Genomic DNA, 19548 nt, shown 5'->3' on the forward strand with positions numbered 1-19548 from the left:
GTAAGCTAAGAAAAAATCATACAAAAAGTTCTCAATAATGCTTTCGGTTTTGCTCCGTGTGCAGCCGTTCCGTCATTTCATATTATATCAAGTATATGGATAGTACTTCTACGACAATTTTCAGACAGTCAATTATGTCGCAGATATCGACTTGAAATGTGATTTCAGTGGTGAAACATATCCAGACGATGGTGGAGGCACATGTGGGCAACTGCCTACACGAACAACACAAAGTGATCGCTTACATGTTAGTGTCCCGTAGCCATTTGATTATTTACATGTTGCTAGGAGTGAAGCAAAACAGAAGCAACCTCAACAGAAGGGTTGCAACGTACAACACACCCAAAAAAGATAGAGGACAACTCTTGACCTTCAGCACAGTCGCCTAACCATCCCAGCCAACCTCTTTAAGCTGCATTCTTAGCAACTTGAAACCTATGCAAAATGTTATTGCTCAACAAACTGTTCTGCACAAGCCCTCGTCCCTACCCCTCCTTAATTACAGAAGCAGCAATTTCTGCACAAACTGGCTTCCATGGAAACTACTTGAATATACACTTCACCAGGCCTAGTCTCAGGCCAGCTACTTGGGAAGGAGCCCAACTGGACCCAAACCTTGCATTCCAAAATATACTTTGGGAACGATTGAAAAAAAAAAAAAAAAAAAACTATCCACACGTTGATGTCAAACAAATTGTACCGCTGCTGGCTGCTGGGATCGACCGTGTTGAAGCTCCCATTATTTTGCTGCTTCTCACGCTAAACAAATTTCAATTTACCTGGAGCACACCAGGTTCCAACTTCCATGCAATCGCTTTGTTTCACATTCATCGTTTGCATGGGACATTAGGCACCAGTGATTCAGTGAACGCGCGGAACATCAGCATTTCCAGACTGCAGAATTCTGCGAAATCAAACGAGTTCCAAGCCTTCCTCTTTGACGGTATGTGGTACATTAGGCTTCTACTTTTTCTTCATAGGCACGAGTGAGGTCGTGAACTCCACGTTTAAGATACCAAGTTTCCGCATTATCGACCTTCTACCCCGTTCTTTCCTTTCCAACAAAGAGATATGCAGACAAAATGGAAATTCATAGCAAAATATAGTGGCAAGACGTCACCATATCAAAAAGAAAAAATGAAAATGACAAAAGAGAAACATAAGCAAAGAAAGCAAGATGGGGGCGGTGGAACGAGGAGAGAAAGAAAGAGTTAGTGAGAAGCTAACGCCATATCGTACATCCAATACGAAGAGCAAGGTGGAACTACATCCAACTAAAGCAACACATCGTTGATGCATCATTGAACATACAATTATTGGCACTATAACCAATACCAAACACAAATATGGCATCCCCCCATTTCCACGAAAAGACATGCGCCCCATTAACCATGGCTACTTCGTAAGATTAATCTTAAAAAAGAAAAAGAAAAATAAGTATGTTGCCAATTCGACATTGATTTAATAATGCGCAAATAAAAAAAATAAATCAGTTTTATTTTTCATTTTTTTCCAATGGTCATGCCCACGGGTTTGTCTCAATCTCTGTCTTCTGACCAAATAAGAAGAGTACAAATACATGGATCACTTTGTCGTTGACTATTTAACCAAAAGGGCCAAGGAGGGTCCGAGTCTTTCTGACCAACTGGGCGAGCGGGCCAAATTCTTTTGTTTGATTCAAGGTTGACCTTTGTATGGATTTTGATGTAAACTCGGGAGGTATATTGCATCGTTGCTTAGCTTAGTCGGTCGTCCTTAGCCAGAGATGACGGGACCTATATGCTGATAGAGATGAAAAATTGTTTGAATTCAAAGAATTAAAAAAGTAGGAAAAGAATTGGCGGTGGGAATGGGACGCAAGTGGCTGGTAGGCAGAAAGTCGGTCGTTCAAATTTCGATGGGCCCTCTCTTCGCATGAGGGTGGGTGAGTGAATGGCCTTAGGCAAAGCCTACGACGAAGTTTGTTGACCTGGGGTGGTTTCCCCAAGTATAGTGAAAAGAAAAAAAATACAAACGAAATTGGATTAGGATGGGCCATATCAATCTGCATCCGGAGAAGTGGTTGATAAAATGGGTGGTTCTTTTGTATACAAAGAACATATTTCCCTGTAATCAGCAAAGTCGTCCTAACGGCCAGTGAGTCGATCGGTTACAAAAAAAATGTTATTATGTGCATTTTTCTTTGAAATTAAGTAAAAATATATTTAAAATTTTAAAATAATAATAATAAATAAATAGCATATGATGCACTGCATCCTTGTATCACCCATGAATCAAACTCAAAATTGAATCCGCAGCCAAATGAAGCTGATTTTTAAAACACTAATAATTTGAACATTAAAAAAGAAAGATCTATTAACGACAATATATTCAGAGAGAATGCTACACGCCATGAAAAGCAACTTGTCCAACTGCCAGAGGAAATCCAGGGCGTTGCTATATGAGGCTTCATTGCTGGGTTTACCTTTGTAATATATAACATGCAAACAATATATATATATATATATATATATATATATATATATATATATATATATATATATATATACGGACAGTAAGCAGGATTATTTAGTGAAAATTGAGAAACAAATAGACAAAAAAAGTAACTTAAAATGACAAAGAAATTAGGTGCAATTTAAGTAACTTGTCATCATACATAAAATAGTTACCTGTAGAATGTTGCCCATATCGATAATCAAGGTGCCAAGTCTACGTGTAGCATTGACCCACTGCCGATGGTGCAACAATTGGAGTCCCCGTGTTGTTGTATTCAAGGATGGTGCGAAAGCTTGGGTGTGCAATATGCATGCTTACATGCACCAAGTGTAAGTTCTTTTAATAGAGCATATACATATCTAACAAAAATATAATTACCAGTAACCTCTTATATTAGTGCAATTTCTTCAGTCAGCAATCTCATTTTCACCATGATCCTTCAAACAACGCTTCCAGGGTTGCCGACCCTTGAAGGCACAGTTGAAACCTACCACTACAAGAAAAGTGACATTTCATCTAATTGAACAGGGGTAATCCCAAATCATCTAATTGTCTAAACACATCAAACTAACTAAAAGAATAGGGTCCTACTTCACGGCCACTTTAAAGGATTAGTTAAGAATTCCAGGAAACTGATGTGCACAAAAAAAAACAAGCAAAACCAAATGCATGTGCAGGACTTAAAGGCCAAGTCGTGCCAAATCAAACTTTATCATCTAGGAAGACAGAAGTGAGGAGCTGCATTGCACTTCTCATGCCTACAATTAATCGAAACCCTGGACTCTTCCAGATAAAAGCATGGAACGATATATAATTTAAAGGTAATGGTTGCAGAAAGCAAAGACCGAAGTTGACTACTTCAGCTCCAAACAACAGAAACCTACTAATTGAGAGAGGAAGACAACAAAAACGGGCTAAAAACATCCGACTTCTGTCAAGGGAAAATAGAAATTTTATGCCTTTGCGGACCAATTCAGATAGTAGGTCTAGTGTCATGAAGCCAGTTAATTCTAGATAAAGAGAACATGCAAGTGATAAACAACTTTTCTTGTATGAGGCAAGTAAATGGCAAGACATATCTGAAGAGATGAAGCTTATTTGAAGACTAAAGCACACTATTAAGCTCTAGACTTAGTCTCTCCCAGCAAGAATTACACAAAAGCAAGATGTATCGTTTCCAGCACGAGAATAGCCTCTTGCATCACAATCCAGTTCCATAAGATTTCCAGTCTTTATCGGGGGAAGCACTGAAACATAATACGTCTCTCAGAGGAAACCGTCATAAGGAATGATCATGTTCTATTAATAACGTAGCATAAGCAAAGCTAGTAGAGACAGGTAGAATGCTTAACACATCTAAGACATGCAAGAAAATGGAATCCATTACCACCGAAATTATTAGAAAACAAAAGCAAAACAAAGTTGCAACCACATTTTGGTCATTCCAGGATATTTAACGGTAAGGATTCAAATAACTGCATAATTACACCAACATATTTGACAATTCACATTTCATAATTTTGTAGCCAAGTATCTTATAAATGTTATCAGAAGTCGAATGTACGTTCATGTTCCATAAAGGTGTTGCTTGGTAAAACAGGAACGGTCCAAGAGGACACCGAACCATTCCAGGGGAGGGCATCTCCTTGGAGGTGGGCACCGGGCGGTACCCGGCCCAGCCCCAAAAAAACCAGTCCGACAGGGCCTCATTCGGCCTGATAAATTTTAAATTTTTTTATTTTATTAATAATACATATTTTATTATTAAAAATGTATTTTATATTAAAAAATTATTTTTATATTTAATTTTTTTTATTTTAACTAGGCCGAGCCGGGGCTAGGGTTTCGTGCATCAGGCCGGCTCGGACCCGGCTCTTATCGGGCCAAGCCAGCCGGCAGGCCTACATCTCCTTGGCCAGACCCTGTCCAGTTATCTTTCATCTTGTCAAGGGCCAAGGGGGCATGTGCTTGCCTGACCAATATGTAACTCTGCCCATGTACCGCAGATACAGAAAGGAAAACACTAAGAACTTGTACCTCTATTAGTAGCAACTAGTAGTGAACATATTGCAGTGAAGCGAAGGCAATGCTAGGATTCATGTTTACATGGACTGGCCTAAAGTAAAGCTTCATAGCATCAGAAGCCTAGAATTCACTGGGTGACATGCTCCTCTATCAGGCTGAAACCAAGAGTCTTTCATCGTGCACAGGGAGTCGTAAAGATGCATTTGGTTGGCAGCTGGTCCGCACGACAAAAGAATCTGTGATTTCCTTCATCATAAAAGAAGGCCCATTGCAGAATGGAGGAGCGGCCCAACCGCTAGGCGGTGCCTTTGAATTCAGACACATAATCAATTTAAAAATCAATTTCTAGTATACAAGGAAGACTGGCTGAAATTTAAAAGTCAATGGCCCTACTTTTTTAGTTTATAGGTTCCAATTTGCAGCAGTATGATTAACAAATTTTGAGTTCATTTTCTAAGATGTTGACATGAAAATTGGATCAATATAGTTAATTTTCTGAAAAAACTCCAACAGACAAAAGTTAGCTAAGATAACAATATCATTTTACTCTATTGACAAATTCATGTCTCTTTACTAGGTCTCTTTCAACTCTGACAGAGACGGGATGAATGTGTCCAAGCATAGGAAAGAGGAGGATGGATTTGAAAAATTTAAACGACTGAATCTGGACAAACCGGATTCCTAAAGATAATGAAAAAGAGGTTGCTTTTCCATTTTCTCTCAAGCTGGTAGTTAAAGAAATAAAAGTCAAGCCTAAGAAATGTATCAACCGACATGACATGATGTATGCTGGTCATTGCAATTTCAAATGGAACCAATCAAGCTGCTGACTCAGTGAATATCTAATCAAAGGCATAGAGGAAATGAAACAGATACCAATCAAAGAAACAGATATAATAGAAATGGTGTGTGTGTGCGTGTGATCGAGAGAGAGAGAGAGACGGACGACAAAATGGGAAATACATTAGCGAGAGATAGAGAGAGAGAGGGAGAGCGAGAGATTAAAGACGGGTGAGAGAGAAAGGGAGGCAGTGGGGGTGCAGGAGAAATAATGAGATGGTGAAGGGGATACGCGGTAAGTTTATAGAAAGAGCACCCTGTATTGCAACGGATGCATCATATGATTACCCTGGTCCTCTCTGCTAAAGCCGACGCCCTTTTCTTTCTTTCTCTTACCAGTTTCCATTTCTCTGCTCTGCGTTGATTGTTGAATGAATTTCAATATCGTACTCACTATAGCGAACTGGATACTTCTTGCCCCTACTTTCCTTCCTTAGGTTTTTATCAACACTGGTTTCTGCAGCTCTTCTACTCACTCTTCTCTAAGCGGGGAAATTGATCGGAAGGAGCATCTCTTACTCTCGCAGTCGTGAAGCGGCGTCTTCTTCACGTGATTGATACTGCATACCCTGTTCCTGCTCTGTTTCAGGCAATCGCGGCCGTATCGACTGGGCGCTGGTCTCTTCAGAGACCACTCCGACGGTGATCAAGGGGCCAATCTTCTTGCAACCTGCTTGGAACGTGGCTGAAAGACACGCTCTATGTGGTCTGATTGCTCGAAAGTTCGGCAGAGGGCTCTCGGCTGAGGTTCCCGGTCGATATCGGCTTGAATGTGATGTCAATGGTGAAACATAAGCAACCGATGGTGCAGGCACATGTGGGCAATTGACTACAGAAACAACGCATTGATTATTTACATATTAGTGCCCCATAGCCATTTCATTATTTGTATGTTGGTTTCTGGAAGCACCCTTCTCGGGGTTAGGCCTCATTCCTCTTATTCAAAGAATTAAATCCCAAAGAATGAACAAATCATATAAAACAAAGAATGCAAACCTCCGGCCCTGGAACCAGAATTAGGCTAAGAGTGAAGCAAAACAGGAGCAACCTCAACAGAAGGGTTTTAACATAGGACATACCTAAAGAAGATAGAAGACAGCCCTTGATCCAAACCTGTTTGATCTGGAGGGTGTCTCTGACCTTCAGCACAGTCGCCTAACCATCCCAGCCAACCTCTTCGAATCGAGGCCACTTTGAAGCTGTGGCCTTCAGCACATTGAAACCTATCCAAAATGCTATTGATCAACAAACTGGTCTCCAGAAACCCTCGTCGCCCATGGAGAAGTGAGAGAGACATCATCCGAGGAATCTATTAACAAGAAATTAGAGATCGAGAGAGAGAGAGAGATGACCGATTGCTCTTCTTGTTGGGCAACCCGAGTGGCGTGACGACGGCGAAGAGATCGATTTTTAGGTAAATGGAGAACGACGGGGAACCAAGTGAGAAGAAACGCCTGAGAGGGCGACGAGCAGTGGACCGGAAATTTGGCGACACGCGGGAAATAAAAAGAAGTTCCCGCGGGAGTCGTTAATTTGGATTTTGTGGGTCGTGTTCTAAGTCGAACCGAGCCAACGCCTGTTCAAGAGGTGAAGTTTCATTTGAAAGAAAAAATGATGCTTATGAGATCTGAATCAATATGCAAAAGCAGCAAGTTCCAAGGGACCAATGATGCACCATAAAATCAATTTTGAATTAGATATATATAAAACAACTAATTGAAACAAGAGACATAACACAATTGTAATTGTAACAAGACGACTCGCACTTAAGGGCTTCGAGGTTCAAATCTTGTGATCGCTGTCACACTTCAGTGTATTACTTCTCTGGGTTGCAAATAATGACAAACGTGATATTCGAGTTGAAAATATATTATGTCCACCCAAGCCCTGAAACAACCAGCGCCTTGAACGTATAAGCATATGAATTTGAAGGTTTCATGTTGAAAGCAGTTTCCTCTAAATAAACATTAAAAAAACTAAATTGAACTCAGCTAAATCCTATTTACTTATATGAGTTAAACTAATTTGGAGTGCCTAAGCTTGTATGGATAAAGAATTAAGTTATACTCGAGTTAGTTGATTAATTGTGCAGCAATAGCTAAACTGTAACTAATACTATCAAGGGAACCCTAGCGACGTCCTAACCATTCTTCACAACTGAAGCTTATCAAAAACTGGTTTACAATTAAGAGAAGTTTTTTAAAAGTTGAAGTTGGACAGTCAATTATGTTGCCGTATTTCAATCACTTGTACGATGTAGATCATATGATATGAGATTTAGCGCCTTGGTTTAGTACATAGCTCTTTATATTTTTCGACTGCTTCGTTTATCTTTCACACACAAACAATACATCATCAATTAAGATGGTTTAATAACTCTTAATTGTTGTTTCATTGTTACTTATATATATGTATGAAGAAGATCGATGATTCATAGTTACAAGTATGCAACAGAGGAATTAGCTTTCTAACTTTAGCAGGAGGCTGCTAAGCAACTCGTAGATTAGTTTTAGCAGATTGTTTGACCGGCTCTGAGCAGATATAAAGAATAATGGATGAGATTTGTATTTTTATTCTCTAGTAAAGGCCATCTTCCACCATAGCAGCTGATTCATCGTCTTATTGCCACTGGACTTCAAAACCTTGGGGGTTGGTGCCCACTCTGTTAAATAGCGGTTTCATGCTGAAATGGTAGTTGTTGATGACTAAGTAATTGATTAGGACTATGCTTCACTGTGGAAAGAAACTTTGGGAAGACCATATGATGAACTCAAGAAACTTCTCAAAATCTCTCGTCCAATGATCCAAATTGGACAATCAACATGGGCGCATCGACTCTTGGAAAGAAATAGCGAGCACGTAAAGGAGCTCATGGCTCTGCAGTTTCTGCTTATTGTTATGTGAAACAGACTTATTGCTATACATGTAACTGAACAATTTCCTTCTCTTTTTCAGATTCAGATAAGAGAGAGAGATGTTGGGAAACGAAAGCGTGAATTCTCTGCAGTTGAGACTCGTTGCAAGTTCTCTGCGTAAAAAAGAAAAATGACCATCTTACCAGAAGAAGAAGAAGTTCAACTCAACAGTAGGAAAACCAAAAGCCAGCCTCTTGCTTGAGAACTTCTCAAAAAAGAAGTGGGTCTTCGAACAGGAGCTCGATTCCCAACTGTGTTTTGATGCTCTCTGTTATCCGCTATCCTCATCGTTGCCTTATATGTTTCTAAGGCTGTCTCTGAACAAGTTACTATAGTTAAATACAGTTTCTACAAAGGTTTCTCATGTTCATCACTTGTATCAGCCTTATCAATGCGACTAGATTTCCCTCAAGATTGAGATGATAAAAAAATGTCTGAATATGCACAACTCGTAAACTTGAGCCGAGATTGGTCTGATTCAAATGCTTTTTGAAGGCAGAAAATTTATTACGACATGGCCAACTTGTTTATAAGTAAATATGAATTGTTAAGTGTTAGCGAAACAAATACTTCAACATATTGTTTTACATAAAAGTAGATTGTTAACTTTGTCAAGCATATGTGATCAAGCTAATGTTCAGCACGTATTACATGTCAAAGAGATCAATAATTAAGATGGTATATTTTTACATCTCGCCTAATGAGATCTTACATTCGTGCGATTCTTGTCTATCGCATTCCAAGGAAGGAGCCAAAAGCAAGATTACAAGATTGAAAAAAGATGGGCACATTCTAGATCAGAGTAAAGTTGGGAATTCTTAATCATGATGTGAAACAAACTCCAAAAGAGGAGCAATCACAAAAGCTAGTCAAGAACTCTCCCTGTTTCGCCCTCTCGTCAAAGGAAGTGAATGACTAACTGAGAATGGCTGCTTCAGTACATACTGTCTTGGAGTGGTGGGGCTACTGCAACTTAATGGGGAACCATGTGGTGCTTTCAGTGATCATGGTGAAGATGAACCCACTTAGATGATTTCTGATCCTTTCGGCTCCGCTTGGCTCGAACCCGAAGTTCTTGTGGAATTTGTACAAAGTTTTCCACTAGCCAAACCGAACTAAGGTTCACTTAACCCAACCTAGCCATGTTCATGTTAGTAAGCTCGATCGGTCGAACCAAGCTCAATCAAGCCGCTTAAATGCATTCGAACCATGAGCTGCTAGGTTCAGTTGCCAGCCCTGCCCGTACCAAACGGATGCAGGACTACTCCCAACTAGTAGTAGTGGTCCACAATCTTCAGCAAGCAGGCCTTTATGGGTTCAGAATGAGAAAGACTTTATACCTGGTGTAGTAGTCTATTTTGAGTACTTGTACACTAGAAGGATTTGAATCTGAGATTGCAGATTTGGTATGGGACCCATGAAAGCAATTCAAACACTGAATCACATGTCGTTCTCACAAAGTCTGATATTTGATTGATCGGGGGGTGGTCTTGGCTTTTTTGTCCGAGCAATGAGATTATTTTTTTTATGAGTTCAGGAATTAATTTAAAATTTTTAAATCGATTTAAAAAAACTGAAAAAATCTGTCAACGAAAACTCTTTCGTCGAGGAAAAAGCATACCAATGAGAAGATGGAACATGGGAGTCATGCAAAAGTCAAGCACTCAATATGGAACAAGAACAGGAATAAACCCAATTCACACTCCCCGAGCCCAGCAAACGCCAAAAAGAGAGTCCCACCACCCTCCCCACACAGGCATGAGATCAATCCCTCTTCCCCATACAAGAAACAATCATCACTTCCCGACGCCGGCCGGTTGCGGTCGGACCGAGTCCACCGGCCGGCGGCCGTCTCCTGCAGGTTGAGAGGCCGTCAGAGTCGTCTGACATTATCTTGTAAGCCTTAGGTAAGTCCTCAAATAATGGGGAGCTGTGGGGAGGGGCAGTGGGCCGCTCGCCGGGCTCGTCAGCTGCCGTCGGCGCACTGCGACGTCGCGTTGCCTTCCTTCCTCAGCGGCCTCGTCGGCTTCCTTGGGATGCACCTGCCCTGGAGACCCACTTTTCCTTTCTCCGTTATCTCCAATTTGGCCACCCTGCTGCTAACACCAAGACAAAAAGTGAGAAAGATATCATTTATAAGTTACTTTTCTTTTCAACTATACAGAGCGTGATCATTCTTCATGCACCAAACAGGACTTTCTCCCCCTGAGTGCAGATCACGTAGATTTTGTCCCTTTCGTGCAGTAAAGCAAGTTAAAAACGAAAAGAATTTTGGACCTTCTGAAGATCAAAATGTCCAAGTTTTCCGGCACATCTATCGACATGGTTAATGCAGAGGTAATTTCGTGGCTCTGCTAAAAAGCACGTCGTGACGTAGCCATGAGACTTGACATTAAAAGGATACAGAAAGCATTGACACTCAATCCGATGAACATGGTGGATCGAAAGTTGAACTCTTCCCTACCCACAAGGAAACAAGACATTCCCCTCGTGAACCAGAATAATTCGTGGAAAATCGATTCACGCGTGAACGTTCGGACTCATGATCACAGCTTAACACATCCGTGATCGTGTTATATTGATTAGATCAACATGAAAAAGAGAAAGTTCCTGATACTAAACTCAACCTAATTTGCAACTGTAGCTCACTGAGAACTTCCATGGCGAGAATGTGTTTGATTGTTGCAAGACTTTCTCACCATGCCAATTGCCATTGCCTGAATCCGCAGTCTCCTTGCCAAACAAGGGAAATCAATTTTGGAAAAAAAGAGAGAGATCTCACCTATCGGCGTTATAGGAAGAGGATCTCTTGAGACGAGGGGCCCCTTCCAGGGCCCTCTGCTCTTTCCTCTGCGTTTCGATCAGGCTACCGCTGAAGTACTCCCTCTCCTCCAGCTGCATCCTCGTCGGATTCACGCACTCCGCCTCCGCGGACCTTGCCTTCCGGTGGCCCTGGTACCCGCCATGCGGCAGCTTCGGCCGGTCCGCCGGCATGGACCCGCAGGAGATGAGCTGCATCAGCACGGTGGACGCCCTCACTCTCGCGTGGTTCACCGCCCGGACGGAGAGCTCTGGCGCCTCCTCCTCCTCCTCAACGATTCGGAGGCATCGAAGCCGGCCGTCCGCCTTCATCAGCGTCTCGAGTGACTCCGGCTCCGGCTGATCCTTGCCGTCCGTCCCCGACGAAGCGCTTGAAGTGGACGCAGGAGGCGACACCTCCTCGGCGTTCAGCTCCGTCGGCGCCGGCTCGGCGACGGAGACGGCGAGGGCAGCCTCCTTTCGGAATTGTCTCCTCCGGTCCTCCGTCTGCGTCGAGGCGTCCGTGGCCTTTGCGTAGAACTCGGTCGGGCACTCCGCCTTGTAGACCTTGTACTCCGTCGCGTCCGGGATTTTCCGGCTGGTCGCGGGCCCGGAGTCGCCGGACCGACCCGTGCTGCTGGAACAGGACGCTTCCAGGGAGAGCTCGTGCAGTTGCTTCGACTCCATGAACGAGTTAGAAACAGAGGAGACCTTCGCCGTAGGAAGAGGGATGACGATCTCCGATCCCTTGAGGACGTATTCGTGGCCGTGGATGGGGTAGATGAAGTCGTTCTCGGAGAGGTCATGCCAGACGAACCCATTCTTGTAGCACCTGTTACAAGAAATCAAAATTAGTCTTAGAAGCTTATTTTTCTAGGAGAGCAAACCTGAAATCGGGAAGTGTTACAGAAAATGGAGACGATTCTGAGGAGATGGACATGATTATGATGAAAAATTGAGGAAAGCTAAGGAAATTCCGGTTGGGCAGTAAGAATGCGTGCTAAAATCAAGGGAAAATCTGGTTGCTTCGAAGAAGAAGAACAAACCAAAGCAGAGGAAGCGAAAAACCAAACACAAAAGTTGTGAAAAACCCGAAAGGCCAAGCAAAAGAAAAACCAGTGATCTTACCGCTTGGAAGACCATGAGTACATGGAAGCAATTCCTTTCCCCCTGAGCAAATTGAGACGGTTCGTCACATCTGCGAGAAAAGAAAAGCAGAAAACGACTACCACCGATTCAAGAACCGAAAAGAAGAAAAAATAAAAGAAGCTGAGAAGGAACCAGAGAGAGCGAAACGGGTAAGGCAGACCTCTGAGGTAGAGGCCGTCGGAGGAGGAAAGGGGACCTCCATGAAGTGCGGCTGCTCAAGCTGGCCGTTCCTACAAAGGTAATAGACAACCGGCACCTTCTTCTCCTGCTTCGCCCTCGGCTCCACCCACACCATCGTCCTCTCTGGGCTCGCCTCTCTGTTCTTCTTCTTCCCCAACGGAAGCTCCACCCTCCCTCGCCTCGGGCTCACCGCCATTCTCTCCTCCTCCCCACAAGAGCGGGTAACCACTCCCCCCCTTCACACCAGAGTCTACTGGGCGCAGAGAGAGAGACAGAAAGAGCGGGCGTGTACAGAAGGGGAGGTGAGAGTTGGGAGATTTAAATTGAGATGCCGACGACAGGAAGAAGGCAACAAAGGGTCGAGCGTTTTCGGTACGTTTGACTCAGACTCTACGCTTCCTACCTCTTTTTCCCTCACTTTTTTGTTCTGGAAATAAATTCCATCATCTTCCTCATCAATTATTTAAGAAATCTCTTTTTCATGAACACGCAGACTCGACCACTCTTTGAAGTCCAACTTCTCCGATATTCGAAAATCTTGCCTTTCCTCTACATCTGATTCTTTCACATGTTATCCTGGGCAGCCGTCTACTTGCTTGTTTGTTTAATCGTATTCGTTGGTAAAATGCTTTGTCATTTCTGGTTCTTGTTCCCACTGGAGCTCGAAAAGTTGCAGAGTTTTCGGGAAAGAGGAACCCCTTTTCTTTTTTAATATCATTTCCGTTTGTGAACTCATCGTTGTTTTTGGCGGCTACCCCGATCGTCAACTCCGACTTCTCCACTACCACCTTCTTAAAATCTCTGCCAACATATAATATGATTTCAGAAATCGCTCTTTAAAGAGATCTGCCATCTTTACCATCTATTTTTTATGATGAACGGCCACGATTCGCTGCTATTGTGAGCATCCATGGTATATTTTTTTTTCTTCATCCTCATCATCTGCATTGTAGTTTGTGAATGTGCTGAGGAGGTCGCCGGCAGGAGAAGATGTAAGATGACTTAGAAAACGGTATTTTCTCTCACTTGGATTTGGAATCTCAAATAAATGAAGAACAAGAAAGATATAAATGCAAAAGTTAGAAAGCTGATAAAAGAAAAAGATCATGATGAACGGACCACAAAAATTCAAAACTTTAATCACTAAGAATGTCAGCCAACAGTAGTTTGCATGCCAAAAGAAATGTGCATTAATGATCATGACATGAAGGCTCTCTGCATGCTTGCAGCAACAGCATTAAAAGCCATTTGTGAGAAGAGAACTTGTATTTTAAACGCCAACAGTGCTCTTTATCGCAAGAAAGGCCTTATTGTGTTGCCTCATTTGGAGTTTTAGGAAAAGTATGCCATACATGAGAGAATTCGAAATACAAGAGACCTGTTATGGAGATTTTCAATAAAAACGTGGGTTCGTGCAAGAGATTTTCGTAGACAGAAAACGAAACAAATTCTTCACACTACGTTGAAGGAAATAGTGCCCCAAGACTTGACGTTCATTACTAGTTGGATTTGGATGAAAACGATGTAGGCCATGGTTGTCAGATGTGATTCCATTTCTATGGACATCAATCTAGTGAATTGATTTGAGTCTCGAGAAGATTCATTAAATAAGGACCAACTCTTTGACTTTGGCTTTATATATATATATATATATATATAAGACAAAACAATAAGTTAATTTGCGCTATGTGATATATGTTTATATAGAAAAATTGGAAGGTGAATTTGGTTATCAGCTAACTCACTCATGAGGGTTATTTGATCCATTTAATGGAAGACTGTATTTTTAATTAACAAAGCTCTGCAGTCCTATCTTCAGATTTATTCTTACCTGTGTTTTTGATAGCCTTGGATTTGAGGTCCTCAAGATTTGAGAACTATGGATGTAAGGTGAGACCCTCCCCCTCCAATCGGAATCGACTTTTTCTCAATGTAAAAAGTAAATTAAGAATCTTATATAGTTTGATGAACTATGAATTTTACCATGAATCTTTTCAGAGACATGAGTAAAAACATGTCATGTCAGATCCACATTAGATCCATGAATCTCATGGACCCAACTAGCAAATCTGTACAATTTAATTGATGTCGGCTATCTCGGTCCACATCCCTCAACTCGAATAGTCTGCGAGTTTTAAACTAGGAGACTGATTTGACAACGAATTCTGGATCCGTTTCACACTGTGATCACATGGAGAGACTAGGAAATGGTTGGATTCATTCCACATAATAATCGCATGGAAGAAACTGGTTTCCACACCCACCAAGATCATAACTACAAAAGCTAAGTGCCTCTCTGGTGGGCACCCAAGAAGAAGGCCGATATCATCTACCCACCATCAAAAAATTTTTTTTTTTAAAAAAAGAAGCTCACGATATTTTCACGTAAGAAAGAAAAGATTCATTGTGAGCCATGTTAACCTGACAAAAACGTTATTTTCTGCTTAATTTTCTAAGGTTTTCCACATTTTTGCTTGTAATTTGACGTATTCCATATATTATATTTGCTGACATCTTGCTAAGAAAAAGCTATTAAGAATTTGCGATATTGTTTCTTCAAATTTGGTGGGGCTGGATCCCACTTGTGATGGCCTGATTCCTCAATTAATTTCATTCATGGATAATAATTTGGAATATTAAAATGATTATTTATTTTTTTAATCTTCTTCATATGTAGAGACGATCGGCCGCATTAAAATTACCGCTTCGAGAAGTTAAACAGCTTAACAAAATTTTTTGGTGAGTATTGATTAGGCACCTAACGAAAATAAGCTGTAGATGACTCATGGAAGGATTAATGCTAGAATGAAGTTAGTTTTGATATTTAAAGGGCTGAGATTAGGGCTGGATCCAACTTTTACTAAATATTAGATCCCATGTGTTTGGTTGGTAAGCGGAAGGAAAATCTCACCACCTGAGTGAGAGCCGAAGATCCCCACCCCGCTCCTCCCTTTCGTCCTTTCTTCTTTTTTCGCGAGACCCGTCAGGATCCAAGGCTGCATCAGTGTCTGGGAGATGTGCCTGCTTTGCATGTCAATTAGCGCATTGCCGCATGCCCCTTGCATACAAAGGATACTGATCCTTCGGGCTTGAACTAACAGCTGACTGTCTACCAGTACGCCATCACCCCTCATGCTGCGATTAGTGGAGGAGCCAGAAAAATTAGTTGGAAGGGTACTTGTCTAAAAATACTCATATATGGTGGGACACTTACAGATATATATTATATATAAGAATAAATATTTAAAAATGCCCATTTAGAAATAAAGAACTTTTAAAAGACTAGTGTGGACAATTGCCGACTCCAATCACCATGTGGCTACAACATTGGGCAGGATCAAATTCTTATTCAAACCTCTTTTCAAAATCAAATCTGAATTTAACCAGCATAAGATCCTAAATTTTATTTGTAATTAGGCATTCGTTACTTGTTGGTATTTGATTTGGCTGGATCATTTGATGGATACAACACATTGGTAAACTTGGCTAAGAGAGATATTGTCTGCTTTGATTTTAAAATACGATTTTTTTTATGGCAATGACTGGCGCCATCTCTACTCATTTAAGTCCTTTTTTTTCTCAAAAACAAGCAAAGTTTGAACCCTGACGTGTTTGGTTGCTAGTCTTAATGAGGTGTAAATTTTAGAAATAAAAACTGCATGCACTGAAACTCAAACTTTTCCTTTCTAACTATTTTTATACCCATTCATTTTAGAAGTAAATAAGAACAAACATTAAAGTGTTGAATTTGTACGCAATAAACAAGAATCCGAAGTCCTTAACCCTCAAAATACATTGGTTCTCAGGTTTCTTATAATTTGATATGAGGAAAAAACAAAAAATCTCCACGGAAATAATTTCCCACTTTTTCCCTCTTTTAATTATAACACAAAGTGCAGCAACATGGGGAGATTCAACTAGGGATCATTTAATGCTTTTAATAGGTGAAAAAGAAAAAAAAAAGTTTTCAACTGGAATGGTGGTTAAAATTTTTCAAGAAAAAAATTGGATGGTTTTTGTGGAAAAACAGTACCAATCGCATAACAAAACAGAAAAACATTGCAAGATTTTGTTTTCGAGTGTTTGATGCATGGGATGTATTATGGAGATGAATTTCTCCAACAAAGCACACCTGAAAGTCTTTTTCTTATTCATGGAGACGTTCGTAGGATGCGACAGATGATGCAAAGAAAAGAGGATAGCTGCATAGGTCGCCACCTTCATATTGTGGATCCGCGGATTTCTCCGCGATAGGTGGAGAAATCCTCTGGCCTCTCCCAACATCCCGCCTGATGCAATGGCAGTGGATGTCTTTATAAAATTAACTTAATATATATGTTAATGTTTTGATATATTTGATTGTTATACATGTAAGTGTTTCAAAGAATTTATAGATACTGAAATTTATAGATATTGAATGAGTGTCCCCACCCACAAAAATTTCTAGCTCCGTTAGTGTGATGCCGACAGACTGATGCAACCGGCGACCGTGATTAGACGGAGATCCGGATGGCCGGAAAATTTCACTTCCTATTTATTGTGAAGGTGGAATTAATTCCCCAACGATTCACGGGTGTCAACTGAGTCTCTACCGGACAATCGTCGTTCCTTGTGAGCCCAAAGAAGAATACAAGTAAGATGAAGTTTGAGGGCAACTATGTGGAAACTAAGTGGCGGTCTGAACAGACGGAAGTCAAAGAATCAGTGGATGACACAAGTCATTTCTTATTCCAATGCAAATAAAAATAAATCTATGTCATTTCCAAGTTGGATTTTAAATTTTCACCCGAATCCAATCCAATGTCAACTTTAGATTCACAACCAAAAATCCAGTCCGAATCCATTCTGAATGTTAAGAACCTACATTTATAATTGGATGTAAGAAAATTTGATTGGCCATATGGATGCATATTATTTCATCAAATATGAGACCAAGGTTCAAGATTGGGCAGTTTGACCATGTCCATTGTTGTAGGTGTAGGTCTGAAATTCCCTCGCCGACCAGATGTTTCACACGAAAGTTAATTCACACTGGGAAATTTGTCGTTCCTGGCATGTCTATTTGTCTACAAACATGAGACTGTCAATGTCCTTACGTTCCCCTCCACGTCCCCTTCCCCTCTCTGACTTAAGGCATAGTTGATATACCCTGACTCAGATTCGGATGGATATATAACCAGGTCACCAAATTGACTCATCGAATCGGTCAAGTTAAGTTTTAAAATAACCTGAATCAAGTGAGTCAAGACGAGTCAAGGGCGAGCCAGGCCAACGTTGACTCTCAACGAAGATGTTTAGCAATCCCAGCTGGCTCGAACGATTCCCGAGCCAACCCGACAAGTCAGCCAACTATGACTTAGGGCATCAAGGTACATGTATGAAGTATTTGGTAATAGGAACAATATGTTCTTTTGGAATACAATATATCAAATACCCCTACAAGATCGGTTAGGTGACCTTGCTGCAATAAAATTATAATATAAATGACACAATTTTTTTTGGCAATTTCATTCTTCATTTTGATCAGGAATGTATTTTTCCTGTAAAATTGAATTACATGTATGCAAAGTTCATACATGTAATGAAGATAACATAAGAACGCTTAGATTTTGCAATTATATTTCCATCTCTTAGTTTAGTTTTGCATTAAATAAGCTAAAAAAAAAAGATGAATGAAGTTGGTATTTTTCTTGTTCTGTCTTTAGCCGTATCGAGTTACATTTATTGTTTAGTTAGATGATCCAAATCCGATCCATTTTCACCTAAATTCGTCAAAGAAAAGAAATGAAAGAGAGACGATGCGGCGAGAATCTGGAAGGTGTGCGAACACGTGACTCGTGGGTCAAATAGTCAACGTGGAAAGCATGTGGGCGCGCACGGTCAACATTATCGGCCGGTGGCCTTTGCCCTGTTGACCGGTCTGGAGACAGGATTGAATTGGAGTCGGTGGTGGGCTTGACCGCGTCGGAGCAATTAATGGATCTGGACCCACAGCCCACGCATCCCCGTACCATAAAAAGTGTTTGCATCGCCGGGGAACGCTGCGGAACAAGTGGAGCGTCCTTTTTTACTTCTTAAGGCAATGTCCGTTCTTCCTGTTCCTCGAAGGCTCAAACGCGAAGAACAAAGCATCGGCCCACAAGCAGGAAATCAAACAAACCTGGTTCCTTAAGAACCAAATACCATAAGATGTATAAATTTCCCCATAAATTCACACGACACATCCATATACATATAACATATGCTTTGATCATATACATAGATTTAGGAGGAACAAAGGTTAAAATCAAATTGTTACGCACTCAGTTCTCATATTTTTTTGAATTGAAAAAAGTTGTTAACCTCATTTTTTTAAAAAAAAATGACATGTAAATTTAAAAAAAAAAATCACTTATTTTATATAAAAATTTTGAAAAATGGTATTTCCACGCTAGTCAAAATTTAGAAATTTTAATTCGGCTCGCTCCATGAAAAAATTCTGGCTCCAACCCTATGCTTATCGATGCACCTCCTATAAGTAAATTTTGTGTAAACTTCTACAAAGTATACCAAAAATGAAAATTAAAGCAACACTCTCTTTCTCTTATCATTTCTCTCTCTCTCTCCCTCTCCATCTCTAACAAAGAAAAGGAAAGAAAGAAAACTTATCTTAGATCAAGCCTTTGTCAATTCAGAAAGTGAAAAGATGTGAATCTCAAGTTAAACTTGGGCTGCGATTAGTTTGATCATTTTGGTTCATGATATGGACTCCTGTTGCATCAAATTCTCATTATTAAGATGTGAGCGTTTCTAGTTCAGCTCTAAGGCACTTGGTCGGATGACTGCGATGAAATTACAATCGAGCAATTGGCTCTAGTAGATGCAATAATACGTGAAGGCCAATCGTTTTCATTTCCATTGCAAATGTAGAAGGTCGTTCATGATTTCACTGCCAGATTTCATCTTGAACAAGGAAAAACCAGAAGAATGGCTCAAACAAGCCACCACCAAAGCCAACGGAGATCTGTCAGCCTTTTAGTGTGTTAAATTTGTTCCAACAAAAGAAGCATATAGTATGTTGACCTGTCAGCCTTAAACAAACTGAGAGTGAAGCATTCGTTGCTTTGAATTATAGACTCGATCAATTAGTTTGGGCAGAAACATT

At 40.8% G+C, this 19548-nt stretch overlaps 1 protein-coding gene and 1 long non-coding RNA gene across 5 annotated transcripts; both read right to left on the reverse strand.

Moving 5' to 3' along the window:
• Positions 1 to 242: 242 nt before the first annotated feature.
• On the reverse strand, positions 243 to 6849 carry LOC116256459 (uncharacterized). 4 transcript variants are annotated; one of them, XR_007573649.1, is made up of 5 exons: positions 6714 to 6849; positions 6441 to 6584; positions 5618 to 6190; positions 2670 to 2989; positions 243 to 1054 (listed from the first exon to the last, which is right to left on the reverse strand). It is a non-coding gene; the product is annotated as an uncharacterized LOC116256459 (long non-coding RNA). The 4 variants fall into 4 exon arrangements; XR_004173135.2 differs by lacking the exon at positions 5618 to 6190; XR_007573648.1 differs by having other exon boundaries at positions 243 to 1049; positions 2670 to 6190.
• Positions 6850 to 11054: 4205 nt separating this feature from the next.
• LOC116255655 (protein SOSEKI 5) lies at positions 11055 to 13104 on the reverse strand. Its single transcript, XM_031631545.2, is given in 4 exon segments — positions 11055 to 11907; positions 12204 to 12273; positions 12385 to 12420; positions 12423 to 13104. Coding segments are annotated over 4 exon segments (1137 nt in total). The 5' UTR covers positions 12601 to 13104.
• Positions 13105 to 19548: the final 6444 nt, after the last annotated feature.

This window comes from Nymphaea colorata, chromosome 6 (genome assembly GCF_008831285.2).
Source record: "Nymphaea colorata isolate Beijing-Zhang1983 chromosome 6, ASM883128v2, whole genome shotgun sequence".
In the NCBI taxonomy this organism is placed as follows: Eukaryota; Viridiplantae; Streptophyta; class Magnoliopsida; order Nymphaeales; family Nymphaeaceae; genus Nymphaea; species Nymphaea colorata.